This window comes from Podarcis tiliguerta (assembly GCF_965153285.1).
Source record: "Podarcis tiliguerta genome assembly, chromosome: 9".
Lineage (NCBI taxonomy): Eukaryota > Metazoa > Chordata > Lepidosauria > Squamata > Lacertidae > Podarcis > Podarcis tiliguerta.
The window spans coordinates 56,967,413-56,991,656 of record NC_139542.1 but is presented as its reverse complement, the minus strand read 5'-3'; the positions used below and the strand labels follow the sequence as shown (position 1 = coordinate 56,991,656).

Here is a 24,244-nt window from a genome sequence, read left to right as displayed (position 1 = left end):
GCTGAAGGAAGTCCAGAAAAGAAAGATTTGGTGAAAAATTGGATGTGAAAACAATGTATGTTATGTTTTGTTTTTGTTGTAAATTAATAAAAATTATTTATATATAAAAAAAGAAAATGCAGAAGATACCTCAGTGTGATATCTGCCTTGATGAATGAGCTATCAGAATTAAAGTTGCAGTGAAGTCAGTATAAAAGTTCTCATTTCAAGTTTGGATATCATGGCAATCATGCCATTGGGTCAGGAAAACTGTAAAACATTTTAAAACAGAACTTTCCCTTGAACACTGAAAAATACCAGTAAAACTTCCAATGTATATAATTGCAACATAATCAAATGAAAGTCTGACTTCATTCCTCCAGCACCTCCCTGCCTCTATTTTCCAGTGTGGGGAAAATATGCAAAAATTGGTGTAATGTTATTATACAAGATTTAGCCTATACTTTAATTGCCACAGAAATAAAACCTGGTTACCTCTGCATCCTTATTGGTTTTGTGTTGCAACTGTGCCCAACTCTATCAATGAACTTCCAGAAGGCAGTGCATCCATCTTCAGTCACTTGGTTCTCATGCATCAGCTAGTTCTGGCCATTAAGATTTGTATACTGATTCGTTCATTAACATAACCAAACGGAAAGCAACTTTTTATTCCATGGACAGAAACTGTTCCAGTGTCTGCAAGTATGAGGCCTGTACTTGCAGGGCTATATATCTGCTGAGAATCTAATATGGTAATATGTATCGCTTTCTCAAAGATGCATTTGTACTTTGCACAACACTCCTCCGATGTCCTTCCATGACGTCGTCGCCATTGTCAACTCCTAGACACTGGCAAAATTCTATTGTGGCTGAAGGGAGGTATTAATGTTTCAATTTCAGTTCAAATTTCCTGCCAATAACTGAATGGGATTCCCCCTCCCCAAAACTAGCAAATGCCAACACTGCATGACTATTGAGGAGGGGGGCAAGCACCTGCACAGAATTGCACCCAACAGATCCACTGAAGGGTTAAATAACACTTGATGCCCCAGCTCTGCATCGGAAACCTTAGTTTAATACTACTTCTTCCTTGCAAAGTGCTCTAAATACTGTATACCAGTTGCATCCGAAGCAGTGCGTTTAACCCTTCCCTCGCCAGCCACTTTCACACCCTGAAACATTTTCCCCAGCCATAGCTGTCAACTGTCCCTTATTTGGCGGGAAACTCCCTTATCCCAGTGCCGTGTCCCGCTGCTGTCTCTTATTGATAATGTCCCTTAAATTTCCCGGGTTTCATGCTCGCCCGGCTCGGGAGGGACGCAGAAGGGCAGCACTTCAGGGCCGCCACAGCGCTGAAACTGCCTCATGCCGGGCTCGCGGGCAGCGTGGGCAAGAGTCTCTCTCCCTCCCTCCCTCTCGGACAGGAAAGGGCTGATGAAACTCCTCGCGCCAGGACGACGGCAGCCCCGACATGCTGCTTAGCATACCCTCCAACCAGTGCAGCATCTTAATGTAGTGATCTCTGCATCCCTTTCATAACTCTATTTTTATAAATCATTTGTCCATCCATAGTTCAAATTTTTACTACAAGTTTTCTGTCAATGCTACCAATAGCTTTTCAAATAAATTAGAAACTTTCCCCATTCTTTATTAAAGAGGTCCTCTTCCTGGTTTCTAATTCTGCCTGTAAGCTTTGCCATCTGGAGGTTGTTCATCAGTTGTCTGCCACTCTTCTTTGGTGGGAGTTGTAGACCCTTAGGGTCATCTAGTCCAACCCCCTGCAAAACACAGTCAGCCGCAGCAAAAGCAGCATGGCTTCATCAGTGCCGGATTTCTGTATAAGCTAAGCAAAACCCCTTATTTTGGCTGCTGATCCCTTATTTGGATTTGATATCCCTCCTTTCACTCCCCTTCAGGAGTCTCAAAGCAGCCAACATTCTCCTTTCCCTTCCTCCCCCACAACAAACACTCTGTGAGGTGAGTGGGGCTGAGAGACTTCAGAGAAGTGTGACTAGCCCAAGGTCACCCAGCAGCTGCATGTGGAGGAGCTGAGAGGTGAACCCGGTTCCCCAGATTATGAGACTACCGCTCTTAACCACTACACCATTTTCGAGGCTGCTGGTCCCTTATTTTCAAATCTGTAAGTTGACAGCTATGTCCCCAGCTGCTATCGGCTAAACCCTGGTCCCAACCATGGACAGAGTCAAAACACTCAGGGGAGCGCGCGCATGCGCAGTAAGAGGTTGCCGTCCTAAACCTTGCATTCTTACTATCATGGGGCTCAGCGGACCTTATATTTCCGTATAAACCTGATTAGATTCGGGTTGCAGGTGAACCCTCCTGGGCCCGGCCCCTGATCTGGAGGAGCAGCTCCGCAATGTGTTTCTACTTCACCTCTCCAATATCCTCTCACTCATAAACCGAGAGGAGTGGGGGGACTCTAAACAAGACCCCAAAGCCACCTCTTTCCCCTTCCCAGCGCCCCGCTCCCTCATCCCAGCGACGAGCCGCGCCTGCCCAGTCCTCCCGCCACTCCGCGCTTCCCAAGAAACACGACAGCTGTTCCGTTCGCAACGTCCCGGCCGCTTCTTTCGCGTGTGTTTTTTGCAGGCTGGGCTTGACGTCAGCGCGCCTTTCTCGAGTTGCCGTCGCGGCGGGTTGGGAGTTGGTGAGCGGACGACGCTGGTGCCTCACCAGAAGCTGCTTCCCGCGCTGCGCTCTCCCCCCCCCCCCCGCCGCCCCGCGCTGCTGATCGGTCCGGAAGGCGCCGCTGGTGGCACGCCGCTGCGCCAGAACCCGCGGAGTGGTGCATTTAGCTGACGGCAGAGGAGCGGGAGGAGTCCTCCTCCTCCTGCTCCTCCTCAGAAGGAGCCGAGGCGCCGGCAAGAGGGGAGAGCGGGGCGCGGGATGTCCAGGAGTGAGGCGCTCCCTCCTGAGGAGAAGATTCTCCTCAAGAGAAGATTCGAGCCCTCTAAGTGGGAAATGGGGGGATAAAGGGGTCTTCTTCCTCCTCCTCCTCCACTACTCCTTCAGCGCTGAACGAAACGGGACCTGTCTTGTGGGGAGCAAACGAAGGAACCCGCTTCTCTCAGAAAGGAAGAAGCCGCTTCTCCAAGAAAGGCGTCCCGCGGTTGGGGGAAAACCACCCTGTGAGGAGCAAAAAGGCGGGAGAAGCGGACGAGCGCTCGAGAAGCCCCTTTCGTGAGAGGGAATCGCCCGAGGCGCCTAGAGAGAGTGGGGGGAGGCGAGCGCGCGCGCGCAATCGGGGTTGTGCCACCGAGTGGCCTCTTGGCCAACTGAGGAGAAAGCAGCCCGGCCCCGCTCGGGCGCGGGAAGGGGGAGACGAGCGCGCACGTGGCCACGGAGGAAGGCGAGTGGGTTGGGCGAGCCCGCCCGCCTTCCGCGGCTGCTGCGCGCGCGGCGTCCGGAGGCACTCGCGGAGCGGCGGGCGCCGCCGTCCCTTCCCGCTCTGCGCGCGGCTCGCTGAGGTAAAGCGCCTCAGCCATGGCCCTCAAGGACAGCGGCGGCGGAGGGGTGAGCGGCGGTGGCGGCGGCGGCGCCACCATCCTGCCCATCAGCGACATGGTGTCGTCGTGCTCCTCTCCGTCGGCGCCGGGGTCGGTGGGCGCCTTCCCTGAGGTGGTGGAGCTGAACGTGGGCGGGCAGGTGTACGTGACCAAGCACGCGACGCTGCTGAGCGTGCCGGACAGCACCTTGGCGCGCATGTTCTCGCCGCGGCGGAGCGCCCCGCGGGAGCTGCCCCGGGACAGCCGCGCGCGCTTCTTCATCGACCGCGACGGCTTCCTCTTCAGGTACGTGCTGGATTACCTGCGCGACAAGCAGCTGGCGCTGCCCGAGCACTTCCCGGAGAAGGAGCGGCTGCTCCGCGAAGCCGAGTACTTCCAGCTGGCCGAGCTGGTCAAGCTGCTGTCGCCCAAGGTGGCCAAGCAGAGCTCGCTCAACGACGAGGGCTGCCAGAGCGACCTGGAGGACGCCAACTCGCCCGGCAGCGGCGAGCTCCTGGTGGCGCAGCACCAGCAGCAGCAGCGCAGCGCCGGGGAGAAGCGCGCCGGCTTCATCACCGTGGGCTACCGCGGCTCGTACACCACGGTGCGCGAGAACCAGGCCGACGCCAAGTTCCGCCGCGTGGCGCGCATCATGGTGTGCGGCCGCATCGCCCTGGCCAAGGAGATCTTCGGCGAGACGCTCAACGAGAGCCGAGACCCGGACCGCCCGCCCGAGAAGTACACGTCGCGCTTCTACCTGAAGTTCACCTACCTGGAGCAGGCCTTCGACCGCCTCTCCGAAGCCGGCTTCCACATGGTGGCTTGCAACTCCACCGGCACCGCCGCCTTCATCAACCAGTACCGAGAGGACAAGATCTGGAGCAGCTACACCGAGTACATCTTCTACAGTAAGTCCCCCATGCTCTTCCTTCCCCGGTGGTGAGAAGCTGAAGGTGGAGGCTTAACGCTTAATAATAATAATAATAATTTTATTATTAAGACTTGCCTGGAGAGCTCAGTTGGTTAGAGCATGGTGCTGATCCCGCCAAGGTTGCAGTTTTGATCTCCTTATGGGGCAGCTGCGTTTTCCTGAATTGCAGGGGGTCGGACTAGATGATGCTTAGAGCCCCTTCCAACTCTACAATTGTTGTTGTTGTTTATTCGTGTCCGACTCTTGTGACCCCATAGACCAGAGCACGCCAGGCATGCCTGTCTTCCACTGCCTCCCGCAGTTTGGTCAAACTCATGCTGGTAGCTTCGAGAGCACTGTCCAACCATCTCGTCCTCTGTCGTCCCCTTCTCCTTGTGCCCTCCATCTTTCCCAGCATCAGGGTCTTTTACAGGGAGTCTTCTCTTCTCATGAGGTGGCCAAAGTATTGGAGCCTCAGCTTCAGGATCTGTCCTTCCAGTGAGCGCTCAGGGCTGATTTCCTTAAGAATGGATAGGTTTGATCTTCTTGCAGTCCATGGGACTCTCAAGAGTCTCCTCCAGCACCATAATTCAAAAGCATCAATTATTTGGCGATCAGCCTTCTTTATGGTCCAGCTCTCACTTCCATACATCACTACTGGGAAAACCATGGCTTTAACACTCTACAATTATATGACTCTATTTATACCTTGCCCAGCTGGCTGGGTTTCCCCAGCCACTCCAGGGTTCACAAAAGTGATTTATAAACTTTTTTTTTGAAGGCTCTGCAGTGCGAGATGGAGCTAAATCAGTCTCTAAACATGTGCAGAGTGCATTTTAGTCTCCCTCCTAAAGGACAAGGGGCAAGGATGGAAGAACAGGGGGAACCTGGCAGCTTTCCATGCAGTCCTACATTCTCTTTTGAAGAGTTTCCAACCAGATGCTGCTGGGAACCCCCAAAGCCCTGTGTATCTAGTCAGGCTCGATCCCTGACAGTGCTGGCTTTGGTTGCTGAGATATGGATGTTAGGGTGTTGCTAGGTAATTGAAAATATTTTCTTTATTTCATCGCTTCAAAGATGTAGTTGGCCCCTTTTAGAATTCTGCATTAATTTGCCCAGTGCTGCGGGCACTCATGTGTAGAAATGTCTCATTGCACAGAATCTCATCTTGTAAAGCCCACTTAGGCTCATGCATACTGCAGAGGAAGAGAAATTTCCATGTGGAAAGTAGCTAAATAAGTTACAACTTATGCATTAGCTACCGCTGCACCAAGTATACCATAAATCTTTATCCCTATACATAGTATTTAAATGTGTGTGGCAGGAAAAAGAAGAGCCCCTAAGTCCCCAGTTTCTAATGTGTAATCTATTTCGACTTGAAACAGAACATAGTCCTGGAAACCCAGCCAGATGGGTGGGGTATAAATCATAAAATTATTATTCTTCTTCACACTTTTTGAACAAATTCATTGAAATTTGCATACCATTTATACATTGGGTGCCTGTGCAGTGAAATACCAGTAGGAGGGCAAATTGGACTTTTTCAGGATGGGAAAGCTCTTCCCAGATGAGTTTAAGGACTCCTGACATTGTCTCATCCCAAGGCAGATACACAAATTCATGTTCATCACCCACCTGCTCGCTGTTCTTGATAACTCAAAGCCAAATATGTGAACTGTTTTCCTGGGAAAGTATTCCTTAACTTGAAACTGGGTGATAGGAAAAAGTTCCATATGTGGTGATGTATATCACCACTTTGTACTTGAGTGTGTGAATATGCACGTGTGAAGGGGAACTCAACCCGTATTTTTATTACTCCAAGAAGTTGTCTTCATGATGCAAGTTGTTCTTGATCATTTTACTTTGAATCAGAAACTTAAATCAAGAGGATCAAGTTGAAACTTACTGTGGTAGCACCAAGTCACTAACAGCTTATTAATATTATGGTTGTTGCAATTGTCAGTCTTTGGAAATGGGTAAATGGGTTCTTATATTTAAGGTTTTAATATTTTTCCATGCAAAAAGTTTGGAGCTCCCTGTTCCTGCCTATCAAAACTATTTGAAACCCCGCAAAACTACAGCCTTTCTCGCTTTTTAAAGAAAGGTTTAGAGAGTGATGCTGTTTGACTTTGAAGGTTTCACAGAGTTTGTTGAAGGAAGCTTTGCACAAGATTAAAGCAGGCAATGCTAGAAGTAAGGAAGGGTTTTTAATATTTCATCACTACATTTCCTTCCATTCTCATTAACTACAAAGTAAACAGACTCCATCTGGACACATTTCAGTGGAGGACAGAACAGCAAGAAGAGTCTCAGTTTTCCAAAGGCTACTGAGAAGATAAACCTCAAAAAGAAAAAAAGCAAGAAACTTCTCAGTAGGAAAAATTCTTTAAATAACTCTCTCTTAGGTTCGGTGTGCATAAGTGTACTGTACAAACTTCAAGACATTTGGAAATGAAAAAAAATAAACTGTAGCTGCATACTGCTAGACGGCATCCTTAAATCTCACAAAGTACATGTTGTGTTGAACGATAAGTAGGAAGTGATTTGAACTAAAGAAAAGCATAACTGGATTCCATATGCGAACGTCTGTTTGGCAGATTTTTCCTTCCCAAGTCTCAGTAAGCTTTAGGTCTTTTAAAAAATGTTTGAAAGGGTTTGAGTTAAGTCCTGTATATGAGAGACAGAGTGGAGTGAGTGTAATTTTTCCTATTCACTTCCTTTTGTGGAGGTGCCTGTGTGTTTATGCTTTTGCAAAGGAGAGAACTACGGATAGAGGAAATTGGAGCACTCTAGTGCAGTGGCTTTGTGACTAGGAAATGACTGCAATTTAGCACTTTTAAACAAATCAAACAAAATATAATGGGAAGTCATTTATGGATTTTCACTGATTGGCATATTAAGCAGCAGCTGAGGACAACTCATGCACCCATTAGGCTTTTTGAAATTGTTGCCAGCTTCCTACCTGTGACCATGTGCAGGAGAAAACATGTTGCAGGTCATTACACATCTGCCCCTTTTTTGCAGTGATATTGAAAAGGCTTCTCACATTTCATGTGGCGGCAGGTGCTGGTTGCAGTGATTTAAGGAGACCACCTTGAGCTTGGTGGTCATGCGAATCGACTTTGAGGGCCAAACTAGACACAAAGTTAATTATATGAATGTAGTTAACATGCACTTTAAAATATTAGTATGTGAACAGCAGTCACAGGGAACTTGAGGTAGCATTGCAACCACAGGGAGTGGACAGGGAGAGTTTAACCCTTTCACGGTTCCCACAAAATACCCCCAGCTGCTACTTGTACTGGAAGGTAAAGGTAAAGGGACCCCTGACCATTAGGTCCACTTGTGGCCGTCTCTGGGGTTGCAGAGCTCATCTCACTTTATTGGCCGAGGGAGCCAGTGTACAGCTTCCGGGTCATGTGGCCAGCATGACTAAGCCGCTTCTGGCGAACCAGAGCAGCACACGGAAACACCGTTTGCCTTCCCGCCATAGTGGTACCTATTTATCTACTTGCACTTTGACATGCTTTTGAACTGCTAGGTTGGCAGGAGCAGGGACCGAGCAATGGGAGCTCACCCCGTTGCGGGGATTCGAACTGCTGACCTTCTGATTGGCAAGTCCTAGGCTCTGTGGTTTAACCCACAGCGCCACCCGCGTCCCTGTACTGGAAGAGAAGCCTCAATTTTTGCCACTCCAGCACTAAGCATACCACTTAGTCATGCAGCTCACAGCGCATTCCATCCTGTGCCCCTTCGCCCTTCTTTTCCTGTCAGTGTCTTCCCTATCCCACCCCACTTTTACCTTTCTAGTCTGTGCCCCTCCTTGTGGTTCATTTTGACCTTTAACCCCATTTCTTCCACTTCAATGTCCTCTGTCAAATCCTGGGCTGCTTTCTGCCCTCCACCTATCTGGTTCCATCTATTCTTGATGTCCAAAGGGTTCTCTGCAAATATGGACTGCAAACATTAAACGAGCAGACTCTCCCTGGTACCTCCAATTATTATCAGTTTGGTTTGTGTCTCATGAAAACAGCTCCAGAGAAGTAGGCCAATGGAAAATGGTGGCATGATGGTGCTATTTGCTTTTTGCCACTTGTTCCCAAAATCTGCATGCTTACAAATAAGTCTCCAAATCTATTATTCCAGCTTTTTTTATAGGTGTAAAAATAACTATCAGAATAATCTTTGTGCTTCAGAGTCCTGTTGAACACTGAGTGTGCAATTACTAAGTTTTTCTCAACTTTGACTTCTGCTCTAACATACTATCTAGACTTAATTACTCTCTTCCTTGCTACCTCCTGTATCAGGAACAATATTTACAAGGACTTCTACCTGCCACATAAAGCTACTTGTAAATCCTGGCAAGACAGAGACTCTGTGGGTGATTGGTTCTTGCATCTGAGAACTTGGCCAACAGCCTGCCCTGGAGGGAATTGTACTCACTATGAAGAAGTAGGCAGGCAGCCTGGGTTTGCTCCTGGATCCAGCTTTGTAACGGAGGCCCAAGAGATTTCAGTAAGGCTGGTTTACTAGCTTCAAATTTGTGGCTACTGTTCTATTTACTAAAATGGTTCAGTTTTATTTTGTATAGCAATTTGAGTTGAGGGCGGCGGTGGTCTGTAAGTCTTTCTAAATAAATAATCAATGGGGAAAGCCCTGCTGGGTAGCTCACTGATATCAGAGACTCTTTTGGTGGGGACATTGGACATAGCCATCTTTGTTGTGGTGCCCTAGCTCTGGGTTACCCTTCCTCAACAGATTGGTCTTCTGCTTCTGCTTATGGCATTCTGTTCTGTGCTGGAGACATACAAAAATTAAAATCCAACAGGGTTTTGGTTATGTGGCTTTGCTGAACCTAATGTTATGTTGTGTACCCAGAGTCCTCCTGCTGTAATATTTGTATCTCTTTGCTTTTTGTTTCTTTGATTATTTTTGTACTTTGGGGTTGTCTTAGACTTGTGAACCACCTTGAGTGTCTCATATTGAGGCTGAAGTTTGGGATAGAAATGGTTTTCATAAATAAAATTCTCCCAGCAACTATAGTGCCTTTGGTTACCACTCTGAGTTTCCTGGGCAGTTGTTTTAAACTCAGCCTCTGTCTATGACTAGCAACCTTTTGGATGCTATGCTGGAGTCTGCAGGGGACGGGACGGGGCACATATCTAACACTGAGGCAGCTTACTGAACCAGACTTGCTTAGTTTCAGTTGCAGGCCTGCATTATGTGCAGTGAAACCATTATCTGAGTTACATGCTCTGTATTAATGTGTCACTTAAGGACATAAGAAGAGCTTGCTGCCAATGTCCCATCTAATTCAGCATCCCATTCTCACAGTTGTTGACACAGCTCTTCAGCTAAGGTGTTTACAAGGTCAGGGTTTCTTTTTTTAATGGTAAGATTCAGTTTGCTTCTCCACAAAAGATTGTTTGCACAAGGCTGTTAATGTCCTTCTTCATTTGAAAAAACCCAGTGGATCTTAATGGAGTTCACATTTAACACGTGAAAGATACTGGGGCTATCTGTTCTGTGCTACTGTGATTCTTGCAATAAATGCATTAAAAATATAACTTTTTTTAAAAAATCTGTCCAAATAATGTTGCCTAGTTTTCCATCTGGAGTTACAATTCTCTGCTCCCTCTGCATTGGTGGTTGCGGAAATTGTCACAGCCAAGCAAAAGTATTTTATCATCAGCCCTTTTGGGACATGAGCTCATCATATTCTTTTCTTAATATATACCTATAAAACATATGACACCTGTCCCGAAACTGTTGGACGGCAGACTGTAAACGTAAATGCATCACTGGAAGAGATGAAATATTTTCTTTCTGAATCTGTTGACTTTATAATACTGCTGAATATCCTGAAGAAGTGAAGCACATTGATATCACATTGATTATTGGATGTAACTTAAAGGTTTTTTAAAAAAATTAAAAGGGAAAGTGTCAGGACAGACTTTTCATAAGTCTACCTTTGTCAAACAGTAGCATCAAAACTGTTCTATAATCACAAAGTTTGTTGCTTTTTTTATAACCTGATATTAAGGGGCAAACCCTCTGAAGGTGGCCAGCAGAAATATAATCAAATAATCATATAAAAAACAAGTTCAAGTTACCTTCAGACAACTTGTAAAACAAGTTACTTGTGCATGGCTTAGAGACAACTGCATTTAAGCAGTATATAAATTATCAAAAGGGATAATATAAATTACCAAAAGGGTGGCGCTGTGGGTTAAACCACAGAGCCTAGCGCTTGCCAATCAGAAGGTCAGCTGTTCGAATCTGCCGCAACCCCACAGTCGGCCACGACTGGACCTAATGGTCAGGGGTCCCTTTACCTTTAGATTATTAAAATAAATAATAAATAAAACAGCAGCAATTAAAACATGAAAGCCAGCATAAGGCCAGAAGTCAAATGCCAAATCAAATAAAAGAGTGTTTACAATCCAATTAAAAGTCATTAGTGAGAGTGGCATAAGAACTCCCTCTCCAGGTAACTATGAGGCCACTACTGAAAAGTCCTTGTCCATGGTACCTGCCAACCTGATAGCTCTTAGCATTGGGGGACAAAACCTCTGAGTTCATCTCCAGGCCTGTGCTGGAGGCAATCCTTCTGGACCCCAACTATTTAAGGCCATTAAGAACTAAACTAGCAGTTGAAAGTGAGCCCAGAAGCAAACACAGAATCATTGTAACCTGGTACATTAGTATCACATAGTTCAAACTCCCATCTGCCACAAGCATCTTGGCTGCTGCAGTCTGTACCAGTGGAAGTTTTCAAATTGACTTTCATGGTCTAAAGTATTATAGGAATCTATCATGGATGTAACCAAGGTGTGTATGACTGAAGCTAATAGTTAATCGTAAGAAGTTCTGAAGATACATATCTGAACTCTGCTCCATCCTCTGCATCTTGCTACTTAGGGGAGCTGCTTTCTTACAATAGGTTTTGTGAAAATTATTCAGCTGTTTGGATTGCAATAGCATTCATTCTAGAACAGGAGCCTTCAACTTGTTCAGACCAGGGACCTTCCCTAAGACAAAACATGCAGCATGGGAACTATTTTGTACCATAATTGTCTCAGGGCTCAGCCACACTTCCACTTTTCCCATGCTTAGAAAACATGGGTGTGAGTGGTTTTATGCTGGACCCACACTTTCTAGGCCTGAAAAAACAAAACCCAATTGATGTTTGTTCTGATAGAGCTTGTGATGCAAGCAAAGTCTAGGTGAGCCCTCAGTTCCTCTGCTCTCTTCTTCTCTTCTTTCCGACTCTCTCCTCTCTCTGTATTCTTTCATTCTCTTTCTTTTATGGCAACGCCCCCTGGGAGGAGGGGAAGCGAACATGAAACTCCCCTAGGTTGCATCATGTCCATGTTGTATTCCTGATCCACTTGTTTAAAACCAGTGTTCTAGACATTCATGGACAGGCTTGCAGGATCTACTTTTTTTACTAGAAGCCAGGTGCAGAACAGTGTTGAAGGAGACAGAGCCAGATGCAAAATGGCGCCTCAACTCATGTATTGAACCATGTGTTCCTTCCAATCAGGGATTCTAAGTGCCCAAATTGGGTGGACCAGTTTGCACGTTATTTACCTAGGGGCTGCCTCTGTTGTGTGTGCAATTTGAATACAGATTGCCTTTCTGAGGGGATAGGCACTGCAGTTAGGGAGTTATGGTGAATGAAAATAGTTTTGAGTCTCCTTGGAAACTAGAGTTGGTGGACACAAAACTACAGATCATCGCCCCTTTTCATTTATATTGTGAGCTTGGGGAAAACGTAGCATTTTGAATAGGCAACTTGCTCAAGACTGCCTGGCACTTCTGGAAGTCTGAAGCGGCCCTGAGGCTTCAGGAGCAGCCTAATTTTGTTTGGGGTGCCTCAGTGCCCACCTGCTTAGCACCTTGGAAAACCCCCAAAATCTCTCTGAAGTGTGTTGATTCAGCTCAGGGGTTTGTATGAGCACAAAGCCACTTCCGTGCTGGCCAAGGAGGTGGGGTTGCGGGCTTCACGCCCCACCCCCACACGCGTGGGGGCTGGCTCCAGCCCCCGGGATAACAAGGGAATCCCCGTCATATCAATAACATATAGGTTTCCAAATAAATACATGCAACGTTATCCATAAAACAATTAGCATCCTTTTGGGGGGTGAGTTGGAGCATGTTGTTTCCAAATGGTGCGGTTGTTGTTTTTAATTTTAGTTATAGTGTCACCTGTATGCTAGTGAAGAAGTGTGTGCAGGTAAATACCTTCTTGTGATGTATATTTTTTCATGTACATCCACTATGCATCAGGAAAGAGTCATATATATATATATATATATATATATATATATATATATATTTCCCCTGGGCCTTCAAAGTTAATAGCTACGAGTTATCAGTACAGTGGTACCTCGGGTTAAGAACTTAATTCATTCTGGAGGTCCATTCTTAACTTGAAACTGTTCTTAACCTGAGGTACCACTTTAGCTAATGGGGCCTCCCACTGCCACCATGCCGCCACCATGCGATTTCTGTTCTCACCCTGAAGCAAAGTTCTTAACCTGAGGTACTATTTCTGGATTAGCAGAGTCTGTAACCTGAAGCGTCTGTAACAGCACAAACAAAGTCTCACTTCTTGGCTCCAAGCCACAGAAGAACATGGGGCTTCTCTCATCACCCTCTGCCAGAGGGCAATAACTCATTTGACATGACAAGGGTAGTGTTGATTGGGTTTATCACTTCTGTTTTTGCACAGAGGAGGAAGTAACACTGAATACTATAACTGTTGCCACTACAATTCAGAAGTGGAAACAAAGTAAAATTTTAGTGCATCTTTTCAGAATCATCTGCAGGGTAAAATATCATGCACATTTCTAGTGCTGGATTTGAAAAAAAGTCTTTCAAATACCTAGGTGTCACTATTCCCCCTTTTCAGTTCTGAAAATTACTGTGATTAGGTTTGTTGGAAATACACAGCTTTTTCTGGCAATTACAGCTTTTTCACTTAATAAGTCCCATGTAGCAATCTTGAAGAGTGCGTGAGAGAAGCCTAGTAGATGGAAGCAAGCAGCAAATATTAAATTCCGCTGGCTCAAATTCTCAGAATAATATCAAGAAATTTAACTTTTTTAAAAAAAAAGTCCTGGAAACTAGTTTTGTTTTCAAATAATGCTAGTGTGGCTAGGCAGAGCTTATCCAAAAACATTTTATTGTTGCTTTCACAGTGACAAAATAAAATGGTTAAATGTTAGAAAGAGTTTTAGATAATCTTCAGGGTAGATATTTCATTGTGGCACAGCTCTCTTTGAATTAATGAAGGGGTCAAACGAGAGCCCATGGCTGAATACCTGAATTACTCTCCTGAGACACATCTGTTTGCCTTATTCTCCACTCGGAAGTAGTTAGGGTTTGAGTTGTGCCCCAAGACAAATGTTTCTATTGACTATGAGATAGAAAATATGTAAAAAAAAATTAACAATGTAGCAGTATTTACATCAAATAAATAATATGACCATGATTTCCACCCTTTTAAAGCCCCCTTGATTTCAAATGCTAATTGATCTTCTAATGATCTTAAATGACAAACTTAGATTTTGCCCGATGTGGATCTTGAAAATACATTAACTACCAGCTTATTTTGGTACGAATATGAGTTAGATAATCATTTATGTGGAGATTGTACTCCTTCCATCATGGTTGGATGTGATTATCGTTATTGCTTTTTGTTGGGATCATACATTCTACCCATGCTCAGAAGCGGTCTTGTTTTAATATTTCGCATGTTTAGAACGCGAGGTGCCCCTTACTTAGATGGCAACGTATTTGGATTATTTTCATTAGAGCTAAAATGCAAATCAATTCATAAAAGTTTCAGTTTAACATGTTGTGTTGAAAGCTGTTCATGTTCTGTCAAGCTCCAAAATGCTGCAATATAGATATGAGATGGTATGATATCCTATCCTATGGTTAGTTCCAGCTTCACCACTACCTTGGAAGATGGATGGCTGTCAGGGACAGAGTGGTGGACCTAACCCAGACCTTCAGCCTTGCCTCTCCTACACTGCCAAGTTTCATATCAAACATTTTCTAGGTATAAACTATAGAACCTACTCCCCCCCCCCCCCCGTTTCTCATGATAATGGCAGAATACAGTTCTGCTTACTACCCTTAACACAGGACCACAAGTGTGGCCCTATAATATTTAGTTTTTCACATGCACACTGGGCATTTCAGACTTGAAGGATGAAAGAATGCCTCACGTCCAGCAAAAGAGGTCTGAGTGTGTGAACGTATTCCTTATCTTGGCTGCTTCCTCAAGAAAAGATGAACACACTAAACAAGGCAGAGCGTTCAGCCCCAATTCTGTGTGGTTGTCTGCTCTTAGCTGACACTTTGTTGGCATAATTCATGACGGAGACTCTTCCTGGGTGAGTGAAAATGGTGCTAGTATTGCCCTTCCTGGTGCTGCTCAAAACTTTTTTTAAAAATGTCAGTGTGACGTTAACATATGAGAGTGCTGGAGGTGAAATAGTTAAACAGGTTACCCAATCAGAACCCAGGAGGGTGGAGGCAGAGGGACTATAAAACCAGTTCTGGGAGGGGCGAAGGGAGGAGTTCATTGGGAGTTGGGTGGTTGGTTGGAGTGGGAGTGAATTGGGATAGAGTCTGTGGGTAGGTTGAGTTAGTGTAGCGAAATAAGCTGAGTCAGGAACAGTTAGGAGCTAGGAAGACAAGTAAATATCTGAGAGGTGGTTTAGTGAGTAAGAGCAGGTAGCGGAAGTTATAGGTCTGGATAGGCACCCCATGATTGTAATTGACCGATACCGTTTATGAAACCACACGCTTGTTAAACTGCAATAAATAAACAGAAGTTTATGTTCCAATTTAACCCTGACTGGACTCAGTATTGTACCAGGTAGGGCCTGGGTGGTGGCAGTGAGAAATAAAGTGGTGAATAGATGGTGAAACGTCCGGGGACCCTGTGTGATCACCACAGTCAGCACCAGTTTTTCTCTCCCATCTTCTCACTGCCAACTGACTCTCCTACCTTATAGACCAAGTGGGCAGCAAGGAAGAGGAGAGTTATAGTGAGAGGGAATTAAAGATAAGTGGTGGCGCCTGATCCTGGCAGTGTAGAGCAAACACAGGCTGGAATTGTCTGTAGCTTGTGCTATATTTGTTCTACATTTGCTCTCCCATTTCATTTAGGCAATAGGGGCAAGCTGCCCTTGCTTGCTGCTGCGAAGTTGGAGTATATTGCAAGTGTCGCAACAATTATGTAGTTCAGAATGGTGTTTGGGCAGCCATTCCAACTTCCGGTACAAAGCTTGCCTGGAACTATACAAAGTGCAACCATCAACACATGAAATCTGGTGCCTTTTATGTGTGTAAAAATTTCAGTTCCAAGCTCACTTATTAGGGAGTGAGCCAGCCAGACTTCTGTGACTTACTTCCTTGTAATTACCATCTAATTGCCCTGCATATATTTGAATTAATATACATATTTGGCAACATTCTCTTAGTAAAATGTTTTACTACCTATTCTGTTCCCAGCCTGCAAACTTTCACGGCAAAAAATATATCTCTGGACCTAAATTTTATTTTTTAAAAATTGTACTATGCTTAACAGAATAAAACCTACTTGCACTGCTGCTAAAAAAAAAGTAACCTATAAGACCAGGAGAGGGATTTTAGCATCATAGTAATGAGCTCTTTAGAATGTTCTGAATAGATGGGATACACTTATTGATACTGCTCTATAAAGATGTCTGAATTTATGCTGTGATGCTTCCTTTAGTGGAAAAGCTACAGGGCTTATATCATCATTGTAAAAGAGGTCTTTGCTCAACAAGAAACAGATGCTGCAGAGTAAACATCATGCATAGTAATAAGGTTTCATTGCTGGAAATTCAGTAACTGATACTACTCTTACCTTCTGGCACCTTAAAGATGCCCCCCCCCCCCTTGATCACTTCATGGGGAATCTGTTGATAAAAAGCTGCAGTGACTCGATTGAAGAAATGCTAAAGATATTTGAAATGTATGAACTATATTGTTACTTGGATCAGACTCCATGTCGAATTCCCGCCCCCCGCATGACAAAGGCTTCACTTATTTAATATTAGCATGTGAGTCCAGAATAATTTTGCAAACTTTGCAGCACTTGGCTGTTCCTAATCAGTGGCAAAAAAGACTGAAGGAAAGAAGCAACATGGCTGGAACGCACTATTTTTTTAATGAGTTACCAGTTCTTGGATTGAGAACTTTGAGCAGTTCCTTGTTGGCTGTTGTGAAGCTCTGAATAGTATGAATCTTAATGAAGGCAGCCTATGATGCATGCCGCTGGTTTGTGCCTGGGGACTAATTCTTGACAATACGGCAGAATAATCTGCCCTAATCAGTCTTTTGCCATGAAGCCGCTAGGTAGTCTTACACAAGCAACTAACGCTCAGTGGCTCCCTCCTGATAACGTTGCAGAATAGTGCCTAGAGACAATTTTTTAGCTTCACAGCATTCCCACCTCATCACCCTTTCCAGGATAAGGTTAGGAAGCTTGAACAGAGGTCGTTCCTCCACTGTCTCCCTCTGCCCTAATTTTCACCATAACATTCCATGGATAAACTGGGCTGAAATTCAGGGGGAGAACATATACTTTGTATGCAAGAATCCCAGATAAATTCCCTGGTGTCAGAAACTGGCTAGATGAGAAGTGGTGGAAACCATAGGACCAAGAGCCTTGCCCCCTGGGGAAAGCAGAGATAGAGGATTTGGATTCTCGATCCCGGTGGTGGACAAATGGACACACCTGAGAGGAGGGGAAGAGCTGGGAAGTACTGGAGACTGAGAGCTTGGAGGATGAGGAAGAGGAGGAAACAGGCAGGTGCCCCAGCACAGAGCAAAGACAGGAATCAGCAGCTTCACCACAAAGCCACCCTGACAGCTTTTCTGTGGACAGCATGCAAGCCTCCCCCCCAAAAAAATCCCCCCAAGGCGTCTGATTCCTATCACAGAGCAGAGAGCCAGCCAGAAACAGAGAGGGTCCAGTGTGGCTCCCTGCCAGTGGTGTCCAAACTTTTTTCAAAGAGGGCCAAATTTGATGAAGTGAAGGACTGACCAAAATTGTTTTTTAGGGTTGAAGTTGTTGAAATTTTTAGCATTTTACCCCAAAGTTGTTGAACTTCTTTTAGGGTTGAAGTTGTTGGGTTTGGTTTTTTTAGGATTATACCCTAGGAAATAAACTGCCACAGGGGCTGCATTAAACTGACCGGCGGGCCAGATTAGGCCCCTGAAATGGACTTTGGACATGCCTGCACAGAGGGAGAAGCCTGATACATAGGGAATGGGGTGAATTGGGAGGTACAAGCAAGCCCAAGCAACTGCGAAGGCCAAGGTGGGAGCATACCGCCTCGGTCTCTGTATGTTCTCTGTTCTGCTTCCTTACTAAAGAAACTTAACTGCAAGTTAGCTGGTGTTTCCCTGACTTTCTCTGATCTGCGAATGAGCTGTTCTCCTTTTCAGCTCCCTGACACCAGGTAGGGCTGGGAAATACTCCTGCGTGAAACTGCAGAGAGCGACTATGTGAAGCATAGAGATCTAGGTAGACCATGGCTTGACTTTTTGTAAGGTGCCTTCCTGTGTTTCTATGCTTTCAATATCCCCTAGGTTATATAGGCATGTAGGTCCATGCCCGGCCATTTGTGACTTTTCCTTTTAAATAAAATAATAATTTTTTTTTTTTAAGTTATGCATTTCTGCATACTTAGGGAGTTCCCCAAGTATGTAGAACTGTAAACCATCCCTTGTTTTTAGATATCCCACTTGGCACACCTCAGTTTGGTATTGGAGGGAATGACAGTTAGCTTTTTGAATTGGATTACAATACAAAATAAAAACGCTGATTTTTCTTCTTTCATCTCATTTTTTAAAAAGGGGATTTTCTGAAAATCAGCTAAAGAAGATCCAAACTTGTACATGTAGTTCACTTAGCCTTTCTTTTTCTTTTTTGAGACTGGAGAAGCTATTATACTGTCGTACCTTGGAAATCAAACAGAATCCGTTCTGGAAGTCTGTTTGACTTTGAAAACCAAATCTCAGCTTCTGATTGGCTGCAGGAAGCTCCTGCAGCCAGTCAGAAGCCACGGAAGCCCCATCGGATGTTCAGGTTCCAAAAGAATGTTCGCAAACAATCACTTCCGGGTTTGTGGTGTTTGGGAACCAAAATGTCCGAGTTCCAGGGCATTCGGACAACCAAGGTACAACTGTAGTAGCTATGGTTGACAACATAACTATAGAGTGGTTTTGGGGAGCCATGTTCAGTGCAAATAGGATTAGAAATTTACAAAATCTTCCAGGGTTATAAAGAACTCACAAGTGTATTGAAATATGTACTCTTTTGGACATCGTTTAATAATTAACAACAATTTTAAATTATTTAATAATTTTAAGGATTGTTATTCCACTCATGGAAAAAGAAATTGCCATAGCAGTTTATATAAAACAGGAAAAGCAATAATACAATCGTGGCACACATATAGTATATTTCTAAACAAAAATGGCTGCCGCAAAACAGCGTAAGAAACTTCAGAAATAATGAGCAAGGAAATGCTGGTTTCCACATTCCTGTTCCACTCAGCAGTGCTTTACTCTCCTATTTGGCGATTGGTTGTTACCTAAATCCTAGCTTATCAAATTTTGTTCTCAAAGTACCGTAAAAGTAGCTACGGATCTTTCCATAGCAAGCCAAGAGACAAACATGGTAAAACTCTTGTCAGGACTGTGCCATTTAAGCCTTTTGATTGTACATCACCATGTATTTGATTGATTAACCCATGTAAAAAACCCAGTGCACCTAGAAAGCTAAGCCATCAGGAAGAGAGCTAAGTTCTAGTGCCTTTACAATGCAGAGTACACACAGTTCACAGAAGTGGTTGAGTTACCATACTGCTACTTTCTGTCTCAGATTTTTCTTTAGTCATTCTTTTTTCTGCGTAGTTTTACAGAGTGGTTTTGATCTACACTAGATGGCAGTACACCGGTAGGATGGTTTGGTAATCTAGAATGGTTTAATAACCAGCTTTCTCAAGGTTAAGGGAGAAATCATCTCATTTACTGTTTTCCTTTGCATACAGAGAACTGAAGAACTGCAGTTTGGTCTTGACTATAATGAAAGCAAGTAAATCAGAAGCACACTGCAAATGATTTTCCTCTCTCATTCTTGTGAGAACTAGTCATATTACTTCCGGAGAGACTCAATGCAGACTCGATTACTGTATTCTCTTCTTCTTCTTTTTGCCAAATACAAATTCACGGGCATTTGAGTAGTGCATTTCTGATGCTTTGCCTTCTCAGCTTCCCTTGTACATCAAACCAAGGGTCTGTTTAGTCTGGTATCCTCCTCTCTGACCTATAGCCAGCTCATCCCTGGGTCAGAAGCCTCAGACTGACCATATTGCTGGAAAAAGCCTGTTCCCATGAAGATTGCAATTCCTCTTTTCTTTCTCAGAAGCCCAGACAACATTCAGCTAGTACAATTAGCTCATTTCTTAATAAACAAATAATAAAGCAAATAGCAATAGCTGTTTCATGCTTTGGTGCTATTGTATCTAAACCAGCTTATCTTTACTGGAAAGATTTGGAAGAACGTTGTGTGTTTTACTTTAAGAAACAGAAATGTCTTAAATGCTCTCTGCTCTCAGAGTTTTAGTATTCATTAGATGCAGTTCTGAACCTCAAAAGCTACTTACCATGGGTTGCATAGAAGTTGAAATTACAACTGACTCAAATATTACAGCCACCACAGAAAGTCCAACAGAAATACGTGGGGGGTGAGAGAGAGAAGGGGGAGGGGAAAATATATCCATGTTTCTCACAAAGTGGAGAATCGTATGGATAACTTCTGCATCAGTGGCTGCAAATGGTGGTGCTGAAACTCTCCACGTGATCATCCGCGTCCATGTAATGAATAACCTAAAAGCAAAAGATTTCTAGAACTTTCCATGTGGCTGTTCTAACGTTTGATCCAACGCTTAGAACTTCTTGAAAGGATGGCCACTAGTAATCTATTTTACTGAGGAAGAACAAGCTGAAGGGCCTTCCTTAAATAAGACCACATTTTAAAATACTGTCTACCAGTTTGCATTATTTTCTTTGATCCTTAAGAGTACAGTGGTACCTCGGGTTAAGAACTTAATTCGTTCCAGAGGTCTGTTCTTAACCTGAAACTGTTCTTAACCTGAGGTACCACTTTTGCTAATGGGGCCTCCCACTGCCACCGCGCCGCCACCATGCGATTTCTGTTCTCATCCTGAAGCAAAGTTCTTAACCCGAGGTACTATTTCTGGGTTAGCGGAGTCTGTAACCTGAAGCGTCTGTACCACTGTAAATATGTTTTTACTCATTGAGCTACAGGGCTAAATTAGACATTTTTAAAATGAGAAATTGGCTGGGAAAAGTTGAAGTTACACACAAGCTGATTTTCACTGCATGAGAACAAATATACATATGTTAGGCAGGAATGTAGCCTTCTCAGGCAGCTTTTCAGTTAAACAACAGCACTGTTGAGGAACTTGGTCTCACATTTAATTTGGCCCCTGGATAACCTTACCATCTGTGTTGGCAAAGTATCTTACATAATTCTGGGATGAATCCCATGGTGCCTTGGCAATTAGTGGCCAGGTTTCTCAGATGGCACTTTTAATCTAGTGTCTGCCATAAACTGAAAAATATCCCAATTGCTTAGACCTGGCACACACCAAGTGCCATCAGTTTATACTTGAAGGGTTTCTCAATTTCTGGTCATAAATAAATGCCTACAGTTTATACGTTGTGCTTATTCTAGTCTTGTAATTTGTGTGCCTTTTAAACTCCTAATGCATTTTAAATTACAGTGGTACCTCGGGTTACAGATGCTTCAGGTTACAGACATTTCAGGATACAGACTCTGCTAAGCCAGAAATAGTACCTCGGGTTAAGAACTTTGCTTCAGGATGAGAACAGAAATCGTGCTCCAGCAGAGCAGCAGTGGAAGGCCCCATTAGCTAAAGTAGTGCTTCAGGTTAAGAACAGTTTCAGGTTAAGAACGGACCTCCGGAACGAATTAAGTTCTTAACCCGAGGTACCACTGTATACCTTGTTGCCTGCCACCCCAATCTCTGAGTGGTGTGAGATTCCAGGGTTCCAGACACTATCCCAGGCTTCATGTTTCCTTCAGGAATAAGGCACAGTCGAGCCTGTGGTGTCTTTATGATATATGGTTTATTTGCACATACCGGTATATACAACCTTAGCCTGAAATAGTGGGGTTCTCAGCATTAATACACCAAGAGCGTCTTCTGTAAACACAGCCTCAAACAGAAATTGTCAATGTCCTCCTTACAGCATGGTTAACAGAGCTCAGTACATTTCTCCAAATATGATTTGATCAGCACAGAATAGAGCAGAATTATTATTTCAAAGTTACTAGGTAGTTTCTTTTTTCTTTTTTACCCTTTAATTGATTATGCTCTACATTTGCCCTTCTGTTACTTGCAATCAGCATTGTCCATTTATAAAGAATAGTGAATTTCCAAGCTAAATCAAGCCACAATTTCAATACCTGCTGCGAGTTTTCAGAACACTGGACCCCTACTGTGCTTATTAATATTGCATTGTTTATTAGGAAAGTAACTTGGTGATTTCTCTCTCTCTCAAGCTAAAGGCCAAGGTTGCATCCCACTGAGATTGTAATGGTGTATTTCCTTCTACAAAAGTATTGGTCTAATTATTTTTAACTGTATGAAGGAAACCCATTTGACTGCATGTAGTACAGCTGAGGTCTTCTACTTCTTCAAACTATAAGATGTCAAATACTTTTCTTAGAGAAACAGTCATGAATTTTAATAGGAGAAAGAAGAGAAATAATGAGTTAAAAATACAGGTTTATATGCATAGATCAATATTTTTTATTATTAACTATTGTATAGCTTTTCCTTTTAAGTGTGCATTGCATATAGGCATTTTAATTTAATCTGCAGTGTCACTTGGGAGTAGGAATTGGGCAATCATAATGAGTAGTCAGGACCAGAACTGCAGAATCACAGGAGCATAGGAAGGTGCTTTTCATCCAGGGGTCAGCAAACTTTTTCAGCAGGGGGCCGGTCCACTGTCCCTCAGACCTTGTAGGGGGCTGGACTAAATTTTTTTGGGGGGGGGGATGATGCAAGAGTACCACGAGCCCCAGTGGCTTCTTACCAGTGTCTTGCAAGCAGCAGGGGCTGGCGGTGGCAGTGACAGCGGCAGAGGGACTATGAGCGGCACATGAAAAGGCTCCGGAGAGGGGCTGCTTAAAATGGTGGCTGCTCGAGTGCTGCTGCTGCTGGCACCGACAAAGCTCAGCCCCCTTCCCTCCCCTAGGCAGGGCAGAGAGAAGCCAGAAAGAGGGAGGGAGGAGGCGCCGCTGCTGTGTGAGGGAGAGAGAGGGAAAGAACGTGCACGCTGGCGATCCTCGTGGCAATTCCCGGACCATCTGCGGGCCGGATCCAGAAGGCATTTGGGCCTGATCCGGCCCGGGTTTGCCAACCCATGGGTGAGGCCATTGGCCCAACTAGGTCAGTACTGTTGACACGGGGCAGCAATGGCAGCAGTGGCTCTTCAGGTTTCATGCGGGTACCTGTCCTAGCTCTGCCTGCAAATGCCAGGGTTGAACCCTGGACCTTTTGCTTGCGGAGTATGTGTTCTGCTACTGAGCTACAAGTCTTTGTCTCAGAGTTTGAGGGGTGTGTTTCTTGTCATTCTAAGTCAGTCTTGCAACTGGGTGTTTGGCTTGGGTTAGGGTTAGCAAGTACCCTTAAATGAGATTTAGGTATCTGAGTAGAAAACTGCTGCAGTCCAATAAGGCCATGCAATCTCTCATTCAGGCACACACGTTCTTTCACTACTACTTACTTTGTACTCGCAGTGTAACCTGGGAATAAGCCCCATGCAATTTAATGGGACTTACTTTTGGGCCAACCTGTACAGAGTTGCATCTAACTATTCATTTTGAATATAAAAATGTATGCCCCCATTTCAACATGTACTTCATTTTTCTTCACAAAAAATACTCACAGAATGTGAATTCTTAACACATACTGTTCTCTTACATTGGATAAGTAAAACTTTTGAAAACTCTCTTTTGAAAACCCTGATGCTTTAGTTTGATTACATATTCCCTTAGTTGCAGATATTCAGATCATGAAAGATTAATGTTATCTGGCAATATTTTTAGATCTAAAGTTAAACAAAATGTCCATGGCTTAACAATACTTTATAAGTATGAAAAAGCACTGGTTTGCATGACTAAAGTGCTCCTATATATTATTTATATAAAATTCTGGATCACCTTTTATAGACCCTCTAGGTGATTTATTCTTTCCTTATATCTATCCCATATTTCTAGCAATGATTTCATAAAATTTGGGGCCTTATAATTCTTCTTTCTGCCTTTATTATTTAGTCATAAAATGTCTTGTAACTTTTGAAGTACGATGTTCTAACTTTTTGTAACACCCAGTTTTAAGTGATTCATCAACCCATTCTATAATCCAGGTTAAACAATTGATGTGATAATATAATCTAAGACTAGGAAAATTCAATTTGCATCTTTTACAGTAACTCTGTGTGGTAATATTATTTTCTAATTTGATACTGTTTTGCCTGCCCACAAAAAACTGGCAAATAATTGCTGCTCCTCCCTGTTTTAAAAATGATACAATTCTTCTGATTTAATAGCTAAACTTTCAAATAAAAAAATAGAATAGGAATAACTACATTTACATAGCTGACAGCCTTCCTGGAAGTATTTATTATGAAAATAATTAAACATTGTGCCTTCTTTGGTAGAAATATAACC

At 44.0% G+C, this 24,244-nt stretch overlaps 2 protein-coding genes across 2 annotated transcripts in view; one reads left to right on the top strand and one right to left on the bottom strand.

Moving 5' to 3' along the window:
* LOC310685552 (uncharacterized protein) overlaps positions 1-24,244 on the bottom strand; it is a 945,613-nt gene that overhangs the window by 498,376 nt on the left and 422,993 nt on the right. The gene's annotated exons all lie outside the window — the stretch shown is intronic.
* KCTD8 (potassium channel tetramerization domain containing 8) overlaps positions 3,442-24,244 on the top strand; it is a 44,226-nt gene continuing 23,423 nt past the window's right edge. Inside the window, exon 1 of the mRNA XM_083458387.1 lies at positions 3,442-4,393. Within this exon, the coding sequence (XP_083314513.1) occupies positions 3,484-4,393 (910 nt within the window). The 5' untranslated portion in view covers positions 3,442-3,483. The remainder of the gene's footprint in view (positions 4,394-24,244) is intronic.